At 38.0% G+C, this 21,980-nt stretch overlaps 1 protein-coding gene across 2 annotated transcripts in view; it reads right to left on the reverse strand.

Annotated features, from left to right (window-relative positions):
- Positions 1 to 753: 753 nt before the first annotated feature.
- The window catches only part of angpt1 (angiopoietin 1), a 62,543-nt gene continuing 41,316 nt past the window's right edge, over positions 754 to 21,980 (reverse strand). For both annotated transcript variants that reach the window (XM_053612479.1, XM_053612478.1), the window contains exons 8-9: positions 9,666 to 9,796; positions 754 to 1,852 (exon numbers count right to left, since the gene is read on the reverse strand). In XM_053612479.1, coding sequence (XP_053468454.1) covers positions 1,689 to 1,852; positions 9,666 to 9,796 — 295 coding nt within the window. In that variant the 3' untranslated portion in view covers positions 754 to 1,688. The remainder of the gene's footprint in view (positions 1,853 to 9,665; positions 9,797 to 21,980) is intronic.

A 21,980-nucleotide genomic window follows, 5' to 3' on the forward strand; every position in this document is an offset into this window, starting at 1 on the left:
CTGCACTAGAATTATTATTTCAACTAATTCTGTTCAGAGTGGCTCCTATGGCTCTGAGACGATATAAAAACCTCTCTTTCTTCAGGACGGCACAGGAACACACGCTAAATTACAATATTTTAAGTATGTTAATAAATGGCATGCTATTATTTAATATGCTCCAGATGCTGGTATGGCTTATCTATAAAATTACCTGTATTTTTTTTTTTAATAACACAAAACAGATAACTGTGTGTAGTTATGAAGTACAGTGCACTAAAATGAGCCATTTAACTTTTACTATCCTTCAGCTGGGATGTATTAAAACAGCATTTTCAACGTCGTAGATGAACAACGAGGGGGGGAAAAAACAGGCCGTATTCTTCACTACTAGTCAAATGACACTGTGGGTGCTTTAGATCATTTTTAAGATATTGTGTGTGCATCATGATTCACAACCTAAAAATACAATCCCATCTGCCATGTACTCCAAATAGACAGTAAAGGCATACAAAGGACATATTTTTGCATATTAAAATGATACATTTGCACTGTATCCATATTTAAGCTCAGTTATGTGAAACAATGACTAAAAATACAGGAAACATAGAAAGTGGTTCATGTGTGTAAAAATAATGGATAGTATAATTAATCTTTGCTATTCTGAGTGAAAAAAAGGGTAAGGCATACCATTTCGTACCGTGATGCTCGAGCTCAAAGTCATGTTTCTCATCTCCTGGCCCTGGACTGTGCCTGCACGTCAAGAATTTTGGCTTTCCTTCTCTACCACGTTTGATTTTTATTCACAATGGGATTAATGATTAATTAAACAAGGTGTACATGTACAGCAGAGAAACCTTTTTACATACATTCTTACATACATTCAGCTAACTGGATTCTAACTTGGATAAGAGTTCGTATTGTACACGTGAACCCTGGCCTGTATTCTAATTGTGACTGCTAGCAATAATGCAGCTAAAGGTCATCAAAGTAATAATAGCCCATATTAATAGAATAGCCAGTAATAATAAAAACAGGACTCTGAAATAAACACAATCTAACAAAAGTACCACCAGCCAAACCACATTCCATATCAAACATTTCTTTCACATTATACATTATTTAACTTTTGTAAGCTGTACGTTAGGTTTCTCAGTTTTGACAAGAATCATGTACAAAAAAAACGTGTGTCGGTACAAAGCATGTAATAATACAATGTAATATGGGTCAGTGGTAACAACACTGTTTGTACAAAAACTTCAAGTCAATGGCTCACTTTTGGTTTTCGCAAATCTTTCCAGCTGCTGCAAGTTTATTCGGGTACCAAATGAGCCACAGGCTTATACGTGTGCAGTATCATCCAGTCTGTTCCTATCAAAGGTGATTTGCCCACCTCAGCAGCTGACAGTGACCCAACAATGGCACTCGAGTTCGTATCTCTGATATATAAAAATAAAAGCCAGCCAAGAATGCTCTCGTAATTCCCCAGAGAATTCATCATCTCCTGTGATAATAATAGAAGCTGCTTCTCTTCTCTGAAGCCCTTTTTTCCCATAAAAGGTGGATTATTGCAAATGAGTGTCACACAATCCATGTATCATACAGTACATGTGGCGTACCAAACCACTTATAAGGTGTCCCGTTATAATGAATCATCACTTCAAATGTAGCCATTTTTAACGATGTTCCCACCTACACAGTGGGAAGGTCTATGAAAAGTCCAGAGGTCGGATCATCATGGCAGTTGCACGGAGAGAATAACTTGGCCCTTTGAAATAGTGCCACTTGATGCCATTGAGTTTACCAACATGTTGTCCCTGGGTGTAGTACATCCCGTTCAGGTTCGATGGGCCACAGGCATCAAACCACCATCCTGAAGATTAAAAGATACAAAAGTCAGAATCAGTAAATGAAATGCAGTTAATATAGATCAATATTCTGTATTACAATATAGATCAATAATGCTTGTTTTTTCATTGGCGCAAGAAATCCTCCATTACTAAATCATAACACTGTAGATTTAACAGTATACAGGAAATTCTGCATGTAACGTAATGTCTTTATTAGTTCATTATTTAAATGTTTATTGTTTTTACAATGAGAGAGACTCTGAACAGCACTGTGGTTCCTCCCACAGTTTTATTTAGGCTTTTTCTAGGGTCATCACCACACTCAAGCACCAAGACCATGAAGCAAGCAAATGAAATTAGCACAGAGTAATCCCTACTCAGTGATAAGAAAACGCCTGATGAAAGTTTTTTTGCTTTAAAGTTTCTTTGTTGGTATCTCAGGAGATTCTCTCATATTTCATTATACAAACTTTGGTATAAACTTTGTCACAAATGTTTCTTCAAAAATTCCCTAGGAAAAAAAAAACGAGTGAGAAAAAAAAAGATATTTTTCTGAGCTTAAAAGAGTTCAAACAGAAAGAAAAGCCACAACTAGCATCTGCAGGATTTGAACACAAGGCAACTGCATTACCACTGCATCACCTGAGAAATTGTTAATCGATGTTTATTTTATTATTCAGTAGTTAGACTGAGTTTTAGTTTATTCAGTTTATTGAGTTATTTTCAAGTGTTGAAAAACACACGGTGAAATCAAGGTAAAATAAAGTTAATGTTTGAGCAAAACAGAATTCAACTCTCTTCTCCAAATATTTTCATTATTTAAAATGCTCTATAAAAATGTACTCTTTTCATATTAGTAGTACATTACAGGATTAAAACTTACTCAAAAAAACATAAATAATTTAAAATTTAAACATTACATAAGTCGACCTGAGACTTGAGTAGATTTAGCATAATAAAATACTTTTTATACCTGTATTAATACAACTACAACTACAAAAGTTTCCATACATAGGGGAATTTAACACGTTTTGTTTGTTTGTTTGTTTGTTTGTTTAGCAAAATGTCTTCCAAAATGTTTCATACTTAGTTTATATGTTTATTTTTTTCAGATAGATCTTTGATACAAGAAGAACGTATTGAAATCGTTCTCACGGCCGGATCGGGAAGCTGTCGCAAAGGTTGCGATGGACTTTAACAGGAAACATGGCGAGCACATCACACACGACACCGTTACTAAACTTATTAACAAATTCAAAAAGACATGAAGTGTTGCGGACCGACCGAGAAGAAGTGGACGTCCACTGATGAAGACACAACCGACGTGGTGCTGGAAAACACAGTCCCCTGTCTATGGAGACTTTTGGGACACCCTGTAGAATACTTGGCACCTAGTATACTTGCAAAAGCTAGCATAAGAAAAGTATACTAGTGTACATTTATCCAAGTACTTAAACTAAAAAAAAAAAAAGAATAGTCTACTTCTCTGCAAATATACTTAGACATGATAGAATATTAAAAAAAAACCCCTGTACATCAGTCCAAACATACTGCACATTAGTATGCTTGAAGTAAGCTTGGTAGTACATTTGAATGAACGTGATACATCATTAACACAATAGTGTGTTGAGATCTCCACTGAGACCCAAGAGGAGACTATGTGAGATTAATGGGGTCTCAGGCGAAAAGCTGAAAGACAAAAGCCTTCAGGAGATGTCTCTCTTTTATTTCCATTTGATTTCCTGTCTAAGAGAAGTTACAGAGAATAAAATAAGGTCTCTTTTTAGATTTTTTCCCTTCTACGGAACATGCTAAAATCAAAACCAGAAAGAAAAACACTAGACTCGGTAAACTGGGAAGCTAGATTAAAAACATCCATCCATCCATCCATCCATCCATTTTCCAGACTGTTTATCCTACACAGGGTCGCACGGGAGCCTGGAGCCTATCCCAGGGATCTCGGGCCACAAGGCGGGGGACACACAACTGGAAATGTCAATAAGTCTACAACGCATATCTTTGGATTGGGGGAGGAAACCAGAGTACCTGGAGTAAACCACTGAAGCGTGGGGAGAACATGCATGCTCAGTGCACACAGGACGGAGGTGGGACCACGGAGGTACGAGGCAAGAGTGCTAACCACCGTGCCCCTGGATTAAAAACAAGGAACCAATAATTGAGAAACACAGCATATAAGTACAGAAGAACAATGCAGGCCTGTGCAAGCATGAGGAGGACAATACAGGGTTTAAATACAGTAGTAGGATATAAGAAAGAGCTGAAACTGTTTACAAGAAAATATGATAAAAACAAAATATGGAAAGTGAAAAGAGTTACTTGGAAAAGCTGCGTGGATGTAGGAGGTGTTTTTCACCAAGCAAATGAATGAATGAATGAATGTGGTAATAAATAAATAAATAAATAATAGCTAAGCCAGGAGTGCTGGACTGCATGTTTTATTTGCATGCAACACGGGAATGCGATTTTACAGTACTTTTCTGTGATGAATATTTCTACATTCTACAGCCTTTGACACTGACAGCTTGCACTTATGATAATTACAGAAGTATGTGATGGGCAAAGACAACACTTCAAACCATAATGACTATGCACTAAGAATATCATGCACAAGTATCAAGAGAAAAAACAAAAAAACAAACTGCCTGGATAAAACAGCTGATAGAAATCTTTTCTGAATTCCTGAATATGATGAGATAAAATAAAAAATCTCTGCACTTTTGCTGTCCTTGTTTTTTCTTAATAGTTTCCGCTCACTAAGTTGTTTGCTTGTAGCCATGAGGGGTACAGTTCTGTCCCGAAAGCCTTTCATCTGTGTCACATTACAGTCCATTAAACTCAACTATGTTGCCGCGGTCACACTCAGGACACACACATATACAAACAAACACACGCACACACACACACACACACACACACACACACACACACATTTCTCTTGCAGAACTGACCCACAGAATGTCCCTTGTGGCATGCATCACTTCTGTGAGAGAACTTGGCACCTCTTCGTGAGCTCAAATGCTACTTTCATCTGTGACATTTTGCCTGACTTCCAAGACCCAAGCATGCTGCCCTTTTATTGCCATGGACCAATCTGACTGAGGTCACTGCCTGGAGGTTAATATTCCTTGTTACCATGGTCATACATTTCAGGTATCAGATTGCATCATGGTTGTGGTCATGGTTAAGGCCAAAGCTTTCTGTCTATACTAATTCAGTTGCACATAAATAAATAAATGAGGCAATAGGGCATTGCATACCACTGAATATAAGTATAGTGTACAGTGAAGCACACAAGCAAATCAAATATACCAACATGTCCCTGCAATGTATTCCAGTACTAAAGATCAACAATGATTATCAATACCATGTAATTTGAATTGATTCCACAGAGCTGATGAATTCTCAAATATGATTAATCAGAAGAAATTTCCTTAACAGCAGCTCTGACAGTAGTGCCAGATGTATTCTTATCAAATTAGTAGTACATTACAGAATTAAAACTTGGGGGCAGCAGTGGCTTGGGGCAGGTAAGGCTTGGGAGCAGGTAAGGCTTGGGAGCAGGTAAGGCTTGGGAGCAGGTAAGGCTTGGGAGCAGGTAAGGCTTGGGAGCAGGTAAGGCTTGGGAGCAGGTAAGGCTTGGGAGCAGGTAAGGCTTGGGGTTACTGATCGGAAGGTCAGGGGTTCAAGCCACAGCACTGCCAAGCTGCCACTGTTGGGCCCTTGAGCAAAGTTATATAAGTCACAAGCCATAGTGTCTGTCATTGGGGAATGAGCAGTCTTTCAACGTTGTCGTTGTCTAGTGTCTGACTGATTGAATATTGACCTTGGAAAAGAAGATTGATGCTGATTTGCTGAAAATGAGCTGTTTGATGAGAAAAAGAACAGTTGATTAACTGCCCACTTTTAAATGTATAATGTTTCAATCTTTGCTTTTGAGACTGTATCATTCCTTTCCAAATCAAAGGGCTCGAGTCACAAGTCACTGATGTCAAAGTCAAAGTCGAGTCACAAGTATTCTTTAATTATGCCAAGTCCAATCAAAAGTCAGCAAATTTGTGACTGGAATCTAAGTCAAGTCCAAGTCACACAACCACCTCGACAGTGGAGTTTCTGCTATCTTTGCAACATAACAAGCTAAGTTTTAGCTTTCAGAGAGAGAAAGGGCGGTAAGGGGATGGCTGTTTATACGTGCCACGACATATGTGATGACAAGAACTAACCTGTTTCATGAAAGTTATCCAACATTAAATATAACTATAAATGTTTAAATGATTGGTGTGTTGTTTTGATAAAGAATTAAAAACTGCAACTATTGGCAAATTGCTGTAGTCTAAAAAGAAGAATAACACACCGCAAGATGTGCTGTTATTGAAAAATAATCAACTTCGAGGTGATCACACCACCCTGTTGTTGATTATTTTCTTATAACAGCATGCTCTGTTGTTGTTGTTTTTTATTCCTTACTTAACAATGTTATATTTTAAATGGTTTCATTCATTACAATTCCATTATAGTTAAATGCTTCAAGAACTTCTATTGTCTATTGTCTATTTCCTGCCTGGAATAAATGAATAAATATTGAGTTTTGTATGTTCGTTATTGCCGCTGCGATACTTTCAGCTACACTGATTAGAATAAAACTGTATCGCGAGAAACACTTTAACGGTATATAAGTGTCAGTGTTACCATTTTAGCATTGATTTCAAATTATTTACCAGGACAAGACTTTGTACATGTCCCAGGTAATTATTGGGAGGGCTCAAGGACTAAACATAGAAACTGATACATTACTGACTAAGTGGATGACATCTTGGTGGTTTTTTATCCTGTGATGCACTGAGCCCTTATGAAGCAAAAGGTTTAATACATTAGCACAATAAAGCGAAAAGTCTGATGACACAATTGCCCATCATTATCAGTAAATGTATGCCGATGAGATTGCAAAATAAATAAATAAATAACACTCTCTCTCTCTCTCTCTCTCTCTCTCTCTCTCTCTCTAAATGGGCTGATTCCTAGATCTGATTTTACCCGTCATAACCAACTTCTAGTGAAATAAGTTGCTATTAACTTGAAAGGAGCTTAACGTATATAATAACTTCCAGTATAGTAGTAGACCCTGGTCTATTCTTGAATCTCTCTGTCTAGTTCTCATGACACGTAAACTCAACATGCCTGATCGTGTTATTCAATATGCAGCGACAAAGCCTTTTAAATGCACTTGTACTTGGCTAGTTCGTGAAAAAAAAAGTTTGCACTTGGCTGCACTTGTATTTTGAAAATTTTGCACTTGACTGGCTCATAAAAGGATCTGGGATGACAGGACCTCTCTCAGGTCCTGTGCTGTCATGTTCTGCTTAATGATGTATCCCAGCTATCTGAAAACCAAGTGCTTCCTTTGGGACAAGAAAGTCTCTTCACAGGAAGAGAGTAAAGAGTTCATAGAAGTATTCATAGAAATCCTTGGGTCTTGGCTCATGTTGACTGACTCTTCACAGCATGTGGAGGTCCACAAAGACCTGATTACTCCACACTCCAAGCATTACACACCTGCTTTGCCAGCAAGTGGTGGTCCTTTGGCTGTTTAGCTGAGAGGACTGCACTGTGTGACTGGGAACATCCACTGTGCTGAGGTGCATGCAGAGTGGAGGTTAAATATACTGCAACATGCCTTTTGTGTTACAATATTTAGGACACTCAGTAGATTTAACAAGACTATAAGTAATTGGTTTTAACTTAGTTCTATCTTATCCGGAAGCTCGCAGGCATACTGTTTAAAGGTGGCTGGCCCCTGTCTTTCAAACGCAACAAGATATCAAGAACAGGTTTCAGTTTTTACATCCACATCAAATTATTTGCTATTAATGAATGTCTTATGACAGATTATTTTGGAGCTTTGTAGAACCAAGTGCAACAGCACCACCAGTGGTTGTAAGAAGAAATACACAATGATATCAAGAAGCTGATTTCTTTTTAGCCCAGGCTGTAGCACCACTTAGGTTTCATTCATATGGGCGGATACTGTATTTTTCAACCTGTTTCACGGACACATCTGTAAGACATTCTCAGTAGTAACTGAAATACACTTATGGGTATAATGGACATGAATAAGGCGGATTATTTACTCTCAATTCATTCATTTCCCCCAAAAATTCCTTTGGAGAATCTAAATGTAGATAGACCGTGTACACACTGTCCAATCAAAGTACAAATCACAGAAAAGGACAGAGAACAGAACTGTAAGAGTTACAACATTTCTGTGTGCCATGCTTACTATTCAGAGGAAAATAGAATGAATATATATATATATATATATATATATATATATATATATATATATATATATATATATAGCATCTCACAAAAGTGAGTACACCCCTCACATTTTTGTACATATTTGATTATATATTTTAATGTGACAACACTGAAGAAATGACACTTTGCTACAATGTAAACTAGTGAGTGTACAGCTTGTGTAACAGTGTAAATTTGCTGTCCCCTCAAAATAACTCAACACACAGCCATTAATGTCTAAACCGCTGGCAACAAAAGTGAGTACTATAGATAGATAGATAGATAGATACAGTAGATATATAGATAGTTATCAGTTATCATGTGGCAGCAGTGCAATGCAGAAGCAAATGCAGGTCAAGAGCTTCAGTTAATGTTCACATTGAACATCTGAATTGGGGAAAATGTGATCTTAGTGACTTTGTTATATATATATATATATATATATATATATATATATATATATATATATATATATAAAATAAATATATATTTATTTATATTTAGACCAGGCGATATTTCTCCAATTTTCAACTGTCCAGTTATGGTGAGCTTGTTCCTGGTGGCTGACAGGAGTGGAAAACAAAGTGGCCTTCTGCTGTTGTAGCCCATCCAACTCAGCGTGCATTCTGAGATGCCATTCTGCTCACCACAGTTGTAAAGACTGGTTATTTGAGCTACCATTGCATCACTGTGAGTTCAGACCAGTCTGGCAATTCTCCTTTGACCTCTCTCATCAACAAGGTGCTTCCAGTCACAGAGCTGAATGTTTTTTGCTTTTTTCACCTGTCTATGAAAACTCCAGAGATTTTGAGGGTGAAAATCCCAGGAGAACAGAAGTTTCTGAAATGCTCAGACCAGTCCATCTGGCACCAACGACCATGCCAACAATCAGGTCAAAGTCACAGAGATCACATTTATCACTTGTCTGATGTTTTATGCAAACATTAACTGAAGTTCTTGACCCGTATCTGTATGATTTTATAAATTACACTGCTGCATGAATGACTGATTGGATAACTGCATAAATGTTCAGGTGTACCTAATAAAATGAATGTTGTGAGTGCATATTTTTCACTGAGCTGGCCACAACTATCAGCATATGCCACACCAGTTTTTGTCAGTCCAACGTGAAAAAAAAACAATCTGTGAACATAGGGACAATAAGCTTTTTGGAAAGCTTAAAGTAGTCAACTCCTGGAGTAGACACTACAGCGACAGCAAGACGTCTAAAGCCAACTAGTAACATTGACTTTGGCCATGTACCATTGAAGCGATTTGCCACGCATAGACTAGAACAATACAGGAGACGGGAAATCTGTGGCTTGGTCCAGAATATAGTGAGGTAGGGAATCATATTGAGCACCTTGAGGGGACTAATGTGTGAGTGTAAACTAAGATACAGTGTTAATAATTGAAATGATGCTGCAAATGCTATACAAATGTTTGATTGGCTTTTATAGGACTCATTTTGTTCACATATAATATAGATATAATCACAAGAATGAGATTCCTGTCTCTTACCTCCAGTCAACATCAGAGCGCACTTGCACATGCAGTTGTCATTGTCCATGTCTTTGGTGCTGAAGTCTGCTCCATGGATCACCAGACTGCTCTGCCTGCCTGCTGTCCCACTGTGGCTCTTTAAGGACAATCTGAAAGCAGGAGAGAAGACACTCAGGTAGTGGAAACGATGGCACAGTGAAATGCAGGATCCGAAACATTGGACACATGAACCCATTATAATTCTTCATACTAAAGGTTTATGTTTCATGTAAATAAAGCAGAAGGAGAGAGGAAGGAGAGCTGGCTCGAGTGCAACACAACACACTTCTTTTTTCTAAATGCAAAGTAGTCATTACAGCTATATATTATTTACACATCACTTATCGCCTTTTTGGGGGAAAAATACGATGGGATTTGTTCACTCTTGCTGAAGACATTTGTACAAAACTATTTTGTGCCACGCAAGTAAAAAAAATGGAGCCGTAAGACTTTTTCTGATATAAATTTTTATCTTTCAAGTTTAGAAAACTGAAATCAGTGCAAATGTGTACACTTACTGTATCTCTACACTCACGTTTGGCACAGCTATATTGCTATATTATAATATTCGTGCTTGTATATGGATAACGATGATGCATACAATACAATTGATGTATAGCTCATAAAAGTGTAATCCTTTTTTAAATAATAGAATTATTGTTTAAACTATAGTAACCATATACCATATCAAAGTATTAATGATTACTATGATATAACAAAAAACAAAACAAAAAAAACAAACACAAAAAGGATTTATGAGCTCTGTATCATCAATCAATTGCACTACATCTTTAAATGGATGATTGTTCTTTGTGTACTTCTCCGCATGTACGTACAGTACAGTGGGGTTCAAAGGTCTGAGAACACTAGTGAAAATGTTTCTATTATGCTGTCTTTTCTAATTGAATCCAACAATTTTAATTACAAATTATATTACTGACAACAACTTGAGTAAAAAGTAGAAACCTTGAAATAATTACATGAATTTAATAATCTCTTAGTATTTGGTATGTCCCATTTTGCTTTAATGACAGTGTGCACTGGAGCTGGCACGGACTCCACAAGTTTTGTGAAAAACCTTACGATCCATTTTCGTTCAAATTTATCAGAATGTCATCCGAACATGTGCTTCAATAGAAGAGATTAGGCATGAGGAAAATTTTTTGATTTTTTAGACAAAGCAATTAACATGGTCAATATCACACATTTGCTTACAGTTAAATAGGAACCTAGAAATAATGCAGAATCCATACAACCATCCATCAATTTTCCATACCGCTTATCCTACACAGGGTCGAGAGGAGCCTATCCCAGGGGACTCAGGGTGCAAGAAAGGGGAAAACACTGGATGGGGTGCCAATCCATCTCAGGGCACAATCGCACACAACCATTCACACACTACTGCCAATTTAGAGATGCCAATTAGCCTACAGCACATGTCTTTGGACTGGGGGAGGAAACCGGAGTACCAGGAGGAAACCCCCAAAGCACCCCTAATGCAGGATCTTCAATAGTAAATATTCAAGATATTCAACATTTACATTCTTTATTTGAAATATTTCACCATTCTAAAACCTTCTGTTTAAAAAGAAGAAAAAAATCCCAGATTTTCAATGTGGTCTCAGACTTTTGGATGTAATGTATATAATGAGCATCGAACAATGTATATAAATTAGATAAAATTACACTCAAAGGTATATCACACAGAGTACTGAATGAATTTTGGTTGAACGCTGATTTTTCGGGAGTACAGTTGTAACATACAGTAGAACTCCTTTTAGTTTCAGTGGAAATGTTCAACGCTGCCTGAAAATATGGAAAAACTTGCACTTGGTAAAAGAAAGAAAAAAACCACATGGCTGATGATATAATAAACAAAGTCCATCATTTAAACCATAGTTGAGTAATTTAACTCATACCAAAAAAGTCTACAATTGTGCCAGCTCTACCCAACAACCAAAGACGATCACAGGTGCTGTCAAGTATGAGAGCTGAGCAAATACAATGCTGATCCTAGCTCATGGGGCCTGATGTGCCTGTCTCCGCACAGCATGTGCAAACTGTCCGATCTCTGTTCACATGTTACAGTGTGTCAATGGCCGAGGTGAGCACTGTTCAACAGCTTGCGTCTGTTTGTGTGACAGTGAACACACATAAAGTGGGGCCAGTATGTACAGGGGCTGAACGGTCTGAGCAGAACATGTGGAAGATGTAAATCAGGAGCTTTGAACAGTGGTGCTGAGGGATGTGGAGAAGATGGCAAAGGAGTACATGTGAGACAACATCCAAATATGTTCATTAAGACCACACAGCATTATGAAGCGGATAGATTATCCAAACCATTGGGAGGACGATAACACGGTATATATGTAAGTAAATACAAAAGCAAGGCCATTTCTTTCAGCAAGTGGTATACACAGTTGCTTTGGGGTCCTCCAGAAGCCCTATGAAAAATGTAGTCTTTTTATTCATTACTGTAATTGTCTGTGAAAGCACGGTGAAGATTAGGCTCTGACAGCCACAGAGCACCACATTTTGGTCTGAAAAAGACAGAAATGCTACAAAAGTTACAGAAGTGGCAGGAGAGGCAAATAAAGAAAATGGCAAAAGAGATTAAACAGGCCTAAATATCACTTAATACCACTATAATACTAACAATGAATGCTAACCACTTGGATTTAAATCTGCTCCAACTACTGAGCCTGTCGTATGTCCAATGAAGGGATTAGTGTTCAAATCAGACACAAGGTATGTTCTTGGCATAGGCACCATTTTACAGACTCTTCAAAGTATGTAAGTACTGTTTCCTTTGCCAAATCTTGCATTACCTTCTATGTAAAAGGTATTCTTAGACTACTGGTACTAGCATGGGGACACGGTAGTTAGCAAGTTTGCCTTTGTATCTCCAGGGTTGGGGGGGTTGGATCCCGCCTCCAACCTGTGTGTGCGGAGTTTGCATGTTCTCCCCGTACTTCAGGGGTTTCCTCCGGGTTCTGCGGTTTCCTTCCCCGGCCCAAAGACATACATTGTAGGCTGATAGGCATTTCCAAATTATCCGTAGTGTGTGAATGTGTGTGCATCCCGGGTGTGTCCCCAGCCTCATGCCTGAGTTCCCTGGGATAGGCTCCAGGCTCTCCCTTGACCCTGTGTAGAATAAGTCGTATGGAAAATAGATAGATGGATGGTATTAGCATGAGTATATGTTCCGACATTAATCCACTCACGCAAGTTGTTACAGTTAAGAGCGTCTGCTAAATGCTGTAAAAGCAAACTACTTGCAATCCGTCTCTGCAGTTCACACAGCATGGACCACTGATACCCTAGCCATATTTGCATGCAAGTGGTGAATCTGCTTAGGTGCCAAATGTGCTTTGGTCGGTACTGGTCGGTCGTGTCTTATACTACAAATAAACATTCTGATATTTCTGATTAATATGTTTGCTTGAACACTGAAAAATATTCTTGCACTTCCGGTAACAAAGTCATTGTGTCCTCACATTCAGAACTACTTCTCAGCTCATTCATTAATACAGCAATACTAATGGAGTACTTAAAACAGCAGATTTGATGTGGCCTTCTCATGTTAGCATGCTAGAATTTGTTGCTTTTGTTCTTTGAAAAAATGACAATGAAAAAATGATTTGAAAAAGTGCAGTGCGCCAAAGAGGTTCTCAACCTCTTTGACCTCCCTCATTAAAAGCTGTGTCTTGGGTATGACTTTCATTCCCTCTTATTAGCCATTCACGAGGGGCCTTTTTCTCAAAACATGAATGCTCAGGGTCAAGAAGCAACATTGCAGAATCAAGCCAACATGGAATAAGGAACACCAAATGAAATATGCTCAGTCTCACACGATCGTGTCCTGAAATCCACCCCTCTTAATAGGAATGGACAAGAGCGAATGAGTGTTGTAAATCTCACTTCAGTTGAGGCTTGGACATGGAATGGGAAAACTTGATTGCGTTTTGGTGGTGTCGAAGTCCTGTTGTGATCCACTAAGAGGGTGGTGATGCAATGTGAGGGGTCGAGGAGCCAAACTTGTGGTTATGTGGTTGTCATTGCAACCACCAAGCGGGAGTTCTATTTTCTTTTCTTTTTTTCCATTCCTAACACTTAATCGATCCAGCAGGTTTCCTGGTCACAGGTTACCTGATCACTGTAAAGCCGTCCACTTCAAACAATGACCAGGACATGATGTCATAGTGTGCAATGCAGAAGAATACAAATGGGCTGTTTGTTTGGAGATTTCCCCAAGCACCCTCTGCCAAACTCTTCTGAGATCCTTCTTTATCCTGAGGTCCACATCCTTGTTGATTGCAAGTCAGAAAACACTCAAGTGTTCAACTATGCAAAATGCACCTGCCAATATTTCCCCATTTTACAAGACAATGTACTGTCTACAAATTTTAAACAATCCTTTTGAGAACATCTATGACTTTCTGAATTCTTCAAAATCCTTGCAACGTTTATGAGCAGGATTCCAAAAAAAAAAAAAAAACTTCCAATACACAGCCTGGCCAATTCCTGGTCACACACATAGAAAACCAGGCAGATAAAATGCACAACATTTAATTTTCTAACAGTTTAGGCTGTGGTAACTGCTTCGCGCTGATAAGAAGCTCAATCCAGGACATTATGCAGCGCACATGCATACATCCAAACAGACAAATGCACACCAGTTCATCTCCAATCAAAATGCTGCGGCTTCTGCTTAATTGTGATAAGTAGACCAGAGAAAAAGGACTTCCTTCCTTCACGTCCAAGTCCATCATAAGTTGTTCTAATGTCTCACTGCTGTTTTAACAGCTCTCATCAAAGACAAGAACATCTGTGCAGCTTATAGTCTTCCAGCCCTCTCTCCCCATTCTTCACAAGCCTACAAGCCACACTGAAATAACATAGACCTCCCTGGGGCCAAGTCCCAGTCTGAAAACTAGAGCTAATGCAAACTGAAAATAGTGTCAAATATTCTCTACCCTTCGCAACAGAACCCTAGGGAATATGCCATCTGACGTTTCTAGAAAAATAAAGGAATTGTGATTTGTTAGGATTGCTTGATCACCGGATATATGTGACGTTTGCACAGATTAATTGCAAAGCATCACATGGTATTCTGTCCTTTGTCTGTTTTGAATCTTGTTCCAGTAGAAATAGGAAAACTCTCCCCCATAAAGGCCCACCATGTAACAATACATTGCACAATTGTCCTTCAAATGTAAATGATAGTAATTCATGAGTATATTCACTCATTGTTTGCTTAGAATGTACTGTTGGCCGCCTCGGCTGTCCCAAAGTGAGTTTACACTACATCCTGTCAGCACGAACAATGTTTTTTTTCCACTGGAGCAAATATAGGAGAATACACATGAGTATCATATTATACACGGAAGCAAAGCAATCACAACATGACATCTTATTTAGATTAATGGAGCGGTATGGTTAGCTTTTGCACTGTCTAACAAAGAAGAGCCACAGCGATGCTTGCAAAAGGTCTCCAAAGTAGCAGCCAAGTCACGCACCACATAGTGCTTCATAGATCAGGACTCAAGTAAAGCTACTTTTTAAGTAGAATGAAAGGACGTACACTTCCTTTTCTTTCGCTCTTACAAGTTTAGAACAAGTTCAGAGCCCATCGATATAATCACTGCAAGCATGATGGCCAAACCTGTCTCTATTTCTGTAGAGAAACCACAAACTGTTATCTGTTCCCACTTACAGTATAATGTTAGCAATACTCTAGGCTCCTATTAGATATTTATATCAATGCATGCTGTCTTCTCAATCGTATATCATAATATTTATCTTTTTATTTTCATTTTAAAAGACATAGTTGTCTCTTGTTTTTATGTTATGTTATGTTTTCTGTTTATGTTCATTGTATTATTTTTTTTTGGGGGGGGGGGGGGGGGGCTTAAAAGCAAGTCCTTATGTCTAAATTGTAGGCTTATCCTACACAGGGTACGCGGGGAGCCTGAAGCCTATCCCAGGGGACTCAGGGCACAAGGCGGGGGACACCCTGAATGGGGTGCCAACCTATCGCAGGGCACAATCACACACACATTCACACATATACACACACTACAGACAATTTAGAAATGCAGATCAGTCTACAAAGCATGCCTTTGAACTGGGGGAGGAAACCCTCAAGCACAGGGAAAATATGGAGAATTGAACCCCCAACCCCGGAGGTGCGAGGCAAACGTGCTAACCACTTAACCACCGTGATCTCCAGGTGTGAGCTACACACAGGTTATTTTCATAATCTGAATGCCACACCCAGAAAATAAATTTATGCAGCTGCATAACCTTTGAATACGCATAACTTTTCATGTGTAAATACCAAAATAACTAAGTTGCTGTATATGTAAGCCTATGTAAGCAAAACTGTCAGTATATACAGTATGCAGAGGAGTGGTTGGACATTTGGGAGGGATGTGGGAAAAAAGAACAGCAGATTAATGACACAACATGGTTCAGAGGCTCACATTAAACCATTTTAATAAATCATGCAGTCCATAGACTCAATGTTAGCTCATTTCTGTGGCAGAAGTAGCACGTTGTGTCCTAGTAACGCTAACTTCCTAAAAGAGATAACTTCAAATGGATCTTTTGATTAATTTCTGTATCTTAAATTGTCTGTTAACATAAAATAGGCAGGTAGTGAAGACTCATGAAGGGCCCATAAATCAGAGTAAGAGTGTGAATGTATGAACAGCTGCAGTGTCTATTAGAATCATATTTATAATGATTTATGACAGGCAAACAAATGAATCTAGATCAGGAGACTTCGTTTGAGAAGACGTTTGCCAGAGTTTACAGCTTACTCGTATCATTCAGGCATCTTTTCTGCCAAGTTCTTCTCACAAATCTACATCAAATAGAGCTGAGGAGATTGTGAGAATTCCCAGAGGATTATTCCATTATGGCAAACAACTTGAAATTCAAGCCTTGGCTGGTAAGAGTACAAGGATATTAAATAAAGATGTAGCATCTGCTGTAAGTATACATATACAGCAGGGGACTGGGATTTTTTTTAGGCTTTTTTGCCAGGATGTGAGCAGTAGAAATAATACTGAATAACTTCAGCGTATGTTCAGTCACACACTAGAGAGGATATATTTATTAAAACGATATTAAATGTGTGTGTTTTTGTTTCTGGCAATGAGTGCTGTTATTTAAACCCTGTGCATGTGTTGATTTTATGGAGTGGTGCACGAACACTTGCCCACACACACACACACATACAAATCCTGACTCGTGGTGGTGGGTTTTAAGAAATGTGACGCAAGACCACACAATAGCTAGGCTTGGACAAATATACAGAGTTGGTGTGCAAACACACAGTATTTGAGTGCAGAGGTATTTTGACCAGTTGTAAACCCTTGAACGTCGACAGTCTGTATGAACCTGTGCTTGTTACAACCCTGACCCAAGCATACTTCCATTAAACCAATACCATCCATAATACTCATGCCTTGGCTCTGCTATAGCCTCATATTCATTCTTTTCTTGGATCTATTCTCTAGATATATACTGTATAATGGGGCTCAGTTTGAGATGGCAATATTGTGGCATAGCTACAAAATAAATGTTGATTACTTTAGACTACTTGGGATAAAATCCACAAAGTTGCATATGAAGAACTGAAGAAGGCTCAAGACTGTAGGTCTGTAGGAATGCCAGGGTATTCTCTTGGAAATTAGGTGTCACATTCACTCACAATTTGGGGAAAATGTCTGTAATATGATTAAACGTCCATACATTTCCATCTGGTTCTCCCTTCTCATTTTTTTTTTTTTTTTTTAGCACGTTTCATTTTCTCCTTCTTGGAAGTTGGTCATAACTACAATTTCCATGCACTAGCACTATATGATACAAGCCCTTGGTTTATTTGGTAAGAGTTTAATATATTAGTTTACGATATTCTTAATGACATTTGAGATTGACCAAGAGACCGGACACATGCAGGTATGAAACAGTCCTGCCAGGTTTGCTAACTTTCCCATGCCAAATTCATGCAGGGAAATATTGCTATTGTTTTACTCTGTTAACAACAACACGCAATCTATGCAATTATGCTAACCTTCTTAGACGCACCAGTGCAGTGTGCCAGCATTCACTGGTTTGGCTGGATCATGCGTCATAAATGAAAAGTGAAAAAGAATACACCAGGCGAATGATTGCGATTGAGCAATAATAATTGCACAATTGTGCTTGCAAATATTAGCATCGTTCTGTCCTGTCATCACGCTTGGAAGTCAAATTTATCATGTAAGAAAACAGGGTCACAGGAACTCCACACTAGTATTCTAAATACCCTCAGCTTTGTGTTTTAAAGCTCTTCTTGATTGCTGACACGTTGTTATTGTACAGTGGCACATGATTCACCGTAACTCAAGCTCAGGTTTCTTTTGCCTAGGATACTGGCACAAAATTCTAAACACACTTTGTTTGAGTTGATGGTCATTACAAACTTCTTGAACACTTTCAAACATGTCATACAATGTTTCATCTCGAAATTTCATATCTTAAGCATCTTACCAACAGGCAGAATATTAGGGAAAAATGGAATAAGGATGGAAAGCTTATCCATAGTTTTTCAGAAGAAGTAATGCACTGAGACGTAAATATGTACAAATTAGGTTCTAATTTTGAATTCTTATCCTACGCTGTAATTGAAGCCTATTAAATAAAACACAAAGTGACATTCAGAGTTGAGTTAAGTGTTTGGAGTGAGGTATTAACTCTTTAACCCTAACTCTAACTCTACCAATATTGTGCACATCAGCATTCAGACCCCAGACATTACTACAGACTTAAGAGCTATTCAGTGGTTATGTGAGGGTTACAGACCTAGGGTGGATTTTGAGTGAAACAGAGGTGAGTTGGAGTGAAAAACAATGTCAACTTGAATTTTAGCACATTTCTCTTGCATGATATTGGCTTGGATGAAGAGCAGTATTTAGTCCACTGATTGAGTTTCATGTCACAACCACAATATGTCTGAAATGCTGAAATTCATGTTTTGTGCTGTAAATAGACTAAACAGAATATTTATATTTAATATGGACATATTTGAGTCGAATATTAAATATAAATATGACCATATTAACGAATCAACGTGTTTTTAAAGTCCTTAAAAAGGTTATTTTTGCGCAGAGATCGGAAGAACAACATTGCTTAGGACTGATTTTCTTTAGGGTGTGTTTTCTTTGCATTGAAATTATTTTATTAAGTCGACAAATCACAGACATAACAATTTCATAACCTCGATTTAGTATCTTGCGAGTTGTATGCAGGAGTACCTGATGGAGCAGGATATTAATAAAATAAAAAGCAAGATAATAGGATGTGATGGGTCAAGTGCTATTTTCTCAGCTGCCGAATAATGAGGGTGGAAGCCATATTGTTAAATTAAACCAAATTTGCACAAATTACTGTGATAATTACAACTAGGACATTTCATGCAGCATATTGACAATATACTAGACTCCTATCAGATTTATTTTATTTGAATGTTTCTTTATTTCAATGCTTGCCATTTTCTCCATTTTCTTATTCATATAGTATTTTTATTTATTAATTGAATCTTTTATGTTTATGCTTTTATGTTACATATTATTACATTGGACATCAAAAAAAAAAAAAAAAAAAAGAAGATATTTCTGCCTGCACTTTGCATTTTCTATCCTTGATAGTAAAGGCAAGTGTTTGTGTTTAAAAGCAGTTGTCTAGATGCTATTGAAAAACCCATCTTTGATGTTTCTACTCAATATAAATCTGGCAACCTCAGAACTATGACCTACATGTAGGTCACTTAAATTCCTTCATGTAAATATTATCGTAAATTCTGGACTTTAGTCACCAATACGGTCTGAATATTGTCCAACATGCGAGCCGGTGTGACCTTTTACATTGATGTGGTCAGGTTAGGGTTAAACCCAATGACTTTATTGAGCTGGCTGTCTAGAAAATTTCATAATGTGGCTACTCCTATTACTGTATGGCCTGAGTAGGATCCCCATTGAGCATAAAATGCACACACCTACAGTAAACAACATTTGTTTGTTGTTGACCAAGATACAAAAAAAGTCATAACTAACATAACAGTAGGCTACATCTTATGAATTCAATATCATTAGCTAATAGTGGCTAAGAACAAACTGAAGAAATTCAATGTAATGCCTGAAATTAATGAATACTGTTCACATAAAATGTTTGACCAATGTTTGCTAATCTGTTTATGGTGGTCAGTGAGGCCAGGGAATGACTCTTGTTGCTGTGTTAGCGATCTACACTTATGAGTTCATGCATGATGCTATACTTATTGACTATCCTCTTCATTAGGCAATGAAAGAAGTTAACTTTTCAAATTCTGAGAGATGCTATAGAGATGATATAGCTTTATGACTCAATCACAGCGAGATTTATCAAGTCACTCAATTTCATATCATATGCCATTTTGACTGGCCACCCCATAGCTATTCCCATAATAAAGCTGTTTCTGATCAGTGTGCACTGATAGGTGTTTGCAGCATAAATGGAGTTCTAGTGTATACAATATATCATGTGTGGACCTGATAACTTCATACTTATAATGTCTATTTGTTTTCCTTGACAATCTGTACAGCATTCATATTCCACAAACCAAGCAAGAGGCCCACATGTCCCACAGCAGCACACAGTATCTACACAACAAATCAGATAATGTAAAGGTTTACTAAGTGCATGTATGGTTGAAGACTCACGTGATACTCTCAGTTTTACTACATTCCCTCTTCCTTGATCCAACCAAATAATATTTCATCTCTTTCCCATTCAAAGCTCCATGACTACAGTGATTAGCCAATGACATTACTTCAAGCCATTTGAGATGTGTGTAGCGGATGTATATACGCTGTAGTTGGGGATTACCAGGGACAGCCCATATCAGGCATTCCAGATGTTTTTTTTTAGTATTTGTACAGTGTTTGGCCAGAAAGATATTGGCACACATCACACAGATCATGTGACCAACTAGAAATGTACCAATGGACGTTTTTAGATCTTCATGAAAGTGTGATGTATATTTTGTCTCTTGAGATCACAACAAAGGACAACATGTTACACCATATGTTGCTATAGTGAATGTACATGGCAGACATTTTGCATCGTAAATAACGAATAGTTCCGAGAGCACCAATACTCTTTCCTGAGATGTGTGTAATGAAACAGTAAAAATTCTCCTGAAATAATGTAAATAACATTACACATTCTGTCTTCTGAGAAAAAGCATTGTCTAAATCCAGTGAAGAAAATTTAAAGAAAAAAAAACATTAGATACATGTGGTCATTAGCTGTAATTTATCATGCGGCACACATGTGGCCAAGTACTCTGATTTATTTCAGATTGTGTATGTAATTGGGCGATCATTAACTTGAGTAGTATTAATGGAAGTGAGAGTTGTTTTGTGATTTAGGTTACAGCGTTAATTTCTGCTTGCTTTTCTGTGCCACAGTTCTAAAACCCAAACCATTTCCTGTCCAGGTTTAAGAGGCTGGCATTCAAGCAACATTTCAAGCAACTGGCAAGCCTCCACCGCTGCCTGTGATAAACGAGAAGTATAGGACTTTGTAATACGTTAAGTTTTAAACGATTATCTGTGCTTTCCAGTGTAGATTTGTAGCCATTCTCAGCTATACATAGTCTGTGTTTGTGTGTGTCAGTGATCATAAAACATTATAACTATAAATCGTATTCGTTCGTTTTATGCTGTATGTTGAAAATGCACAAACCAACAGTTTCAGACTAAACGCAGTGAAAGTATTAGAGCACACTACCAGAAGTGGCAACATCTCATCCAGTTTGTTTAGACCCATGGGAACAAGTTTGCTTTGGCTAACGTTCCATACAAGCAATGTGTGAGTCTGAGACCACAACAGTTTAAAAGAACAAATCTATTTATAGAGACCAGAATGCCGATTAGATTCTTGAAACTTTTTACTGGCATAGGCTGTTCATAAGCCAGGACAAAGTGACACACTAAAAAGCACAGCAAAGCTATATTATGATTAAATGAGCGCGCTTGATCGTGCGGGCTTGTGGGTATGGTTTTCCATGTGTTTAAAAATTGTGTTCTCAAATTCATCACATTCTGTACAATAATGTTTTACAAATCATGTCCACAAAAGGGAGAGATTGTGTGAAATTCATTCAGTGAATGCTCGTGTCAGGCACCACTGGAGGCCACAAAAGCCCAATTCCACAAAGCCCAAACTGAATTACAATGTAGCTGTTTGTTCTTTCTCCAGTCT

This window comes from Ictalurus furcatus, chromosome 24 (genome assembly GCF_023375685.1).
Source record: "Ictalurus furcatus strain D&B chromosome 24, Billie_1.0, whole genome shotgun sequence".
Lineage (NCBI taxonomy): Eukaryota > Metazoa > Chordata > Actinopteri > Siluriformes > Ictaluridae > Ictalurus > Ictalurus furcatus.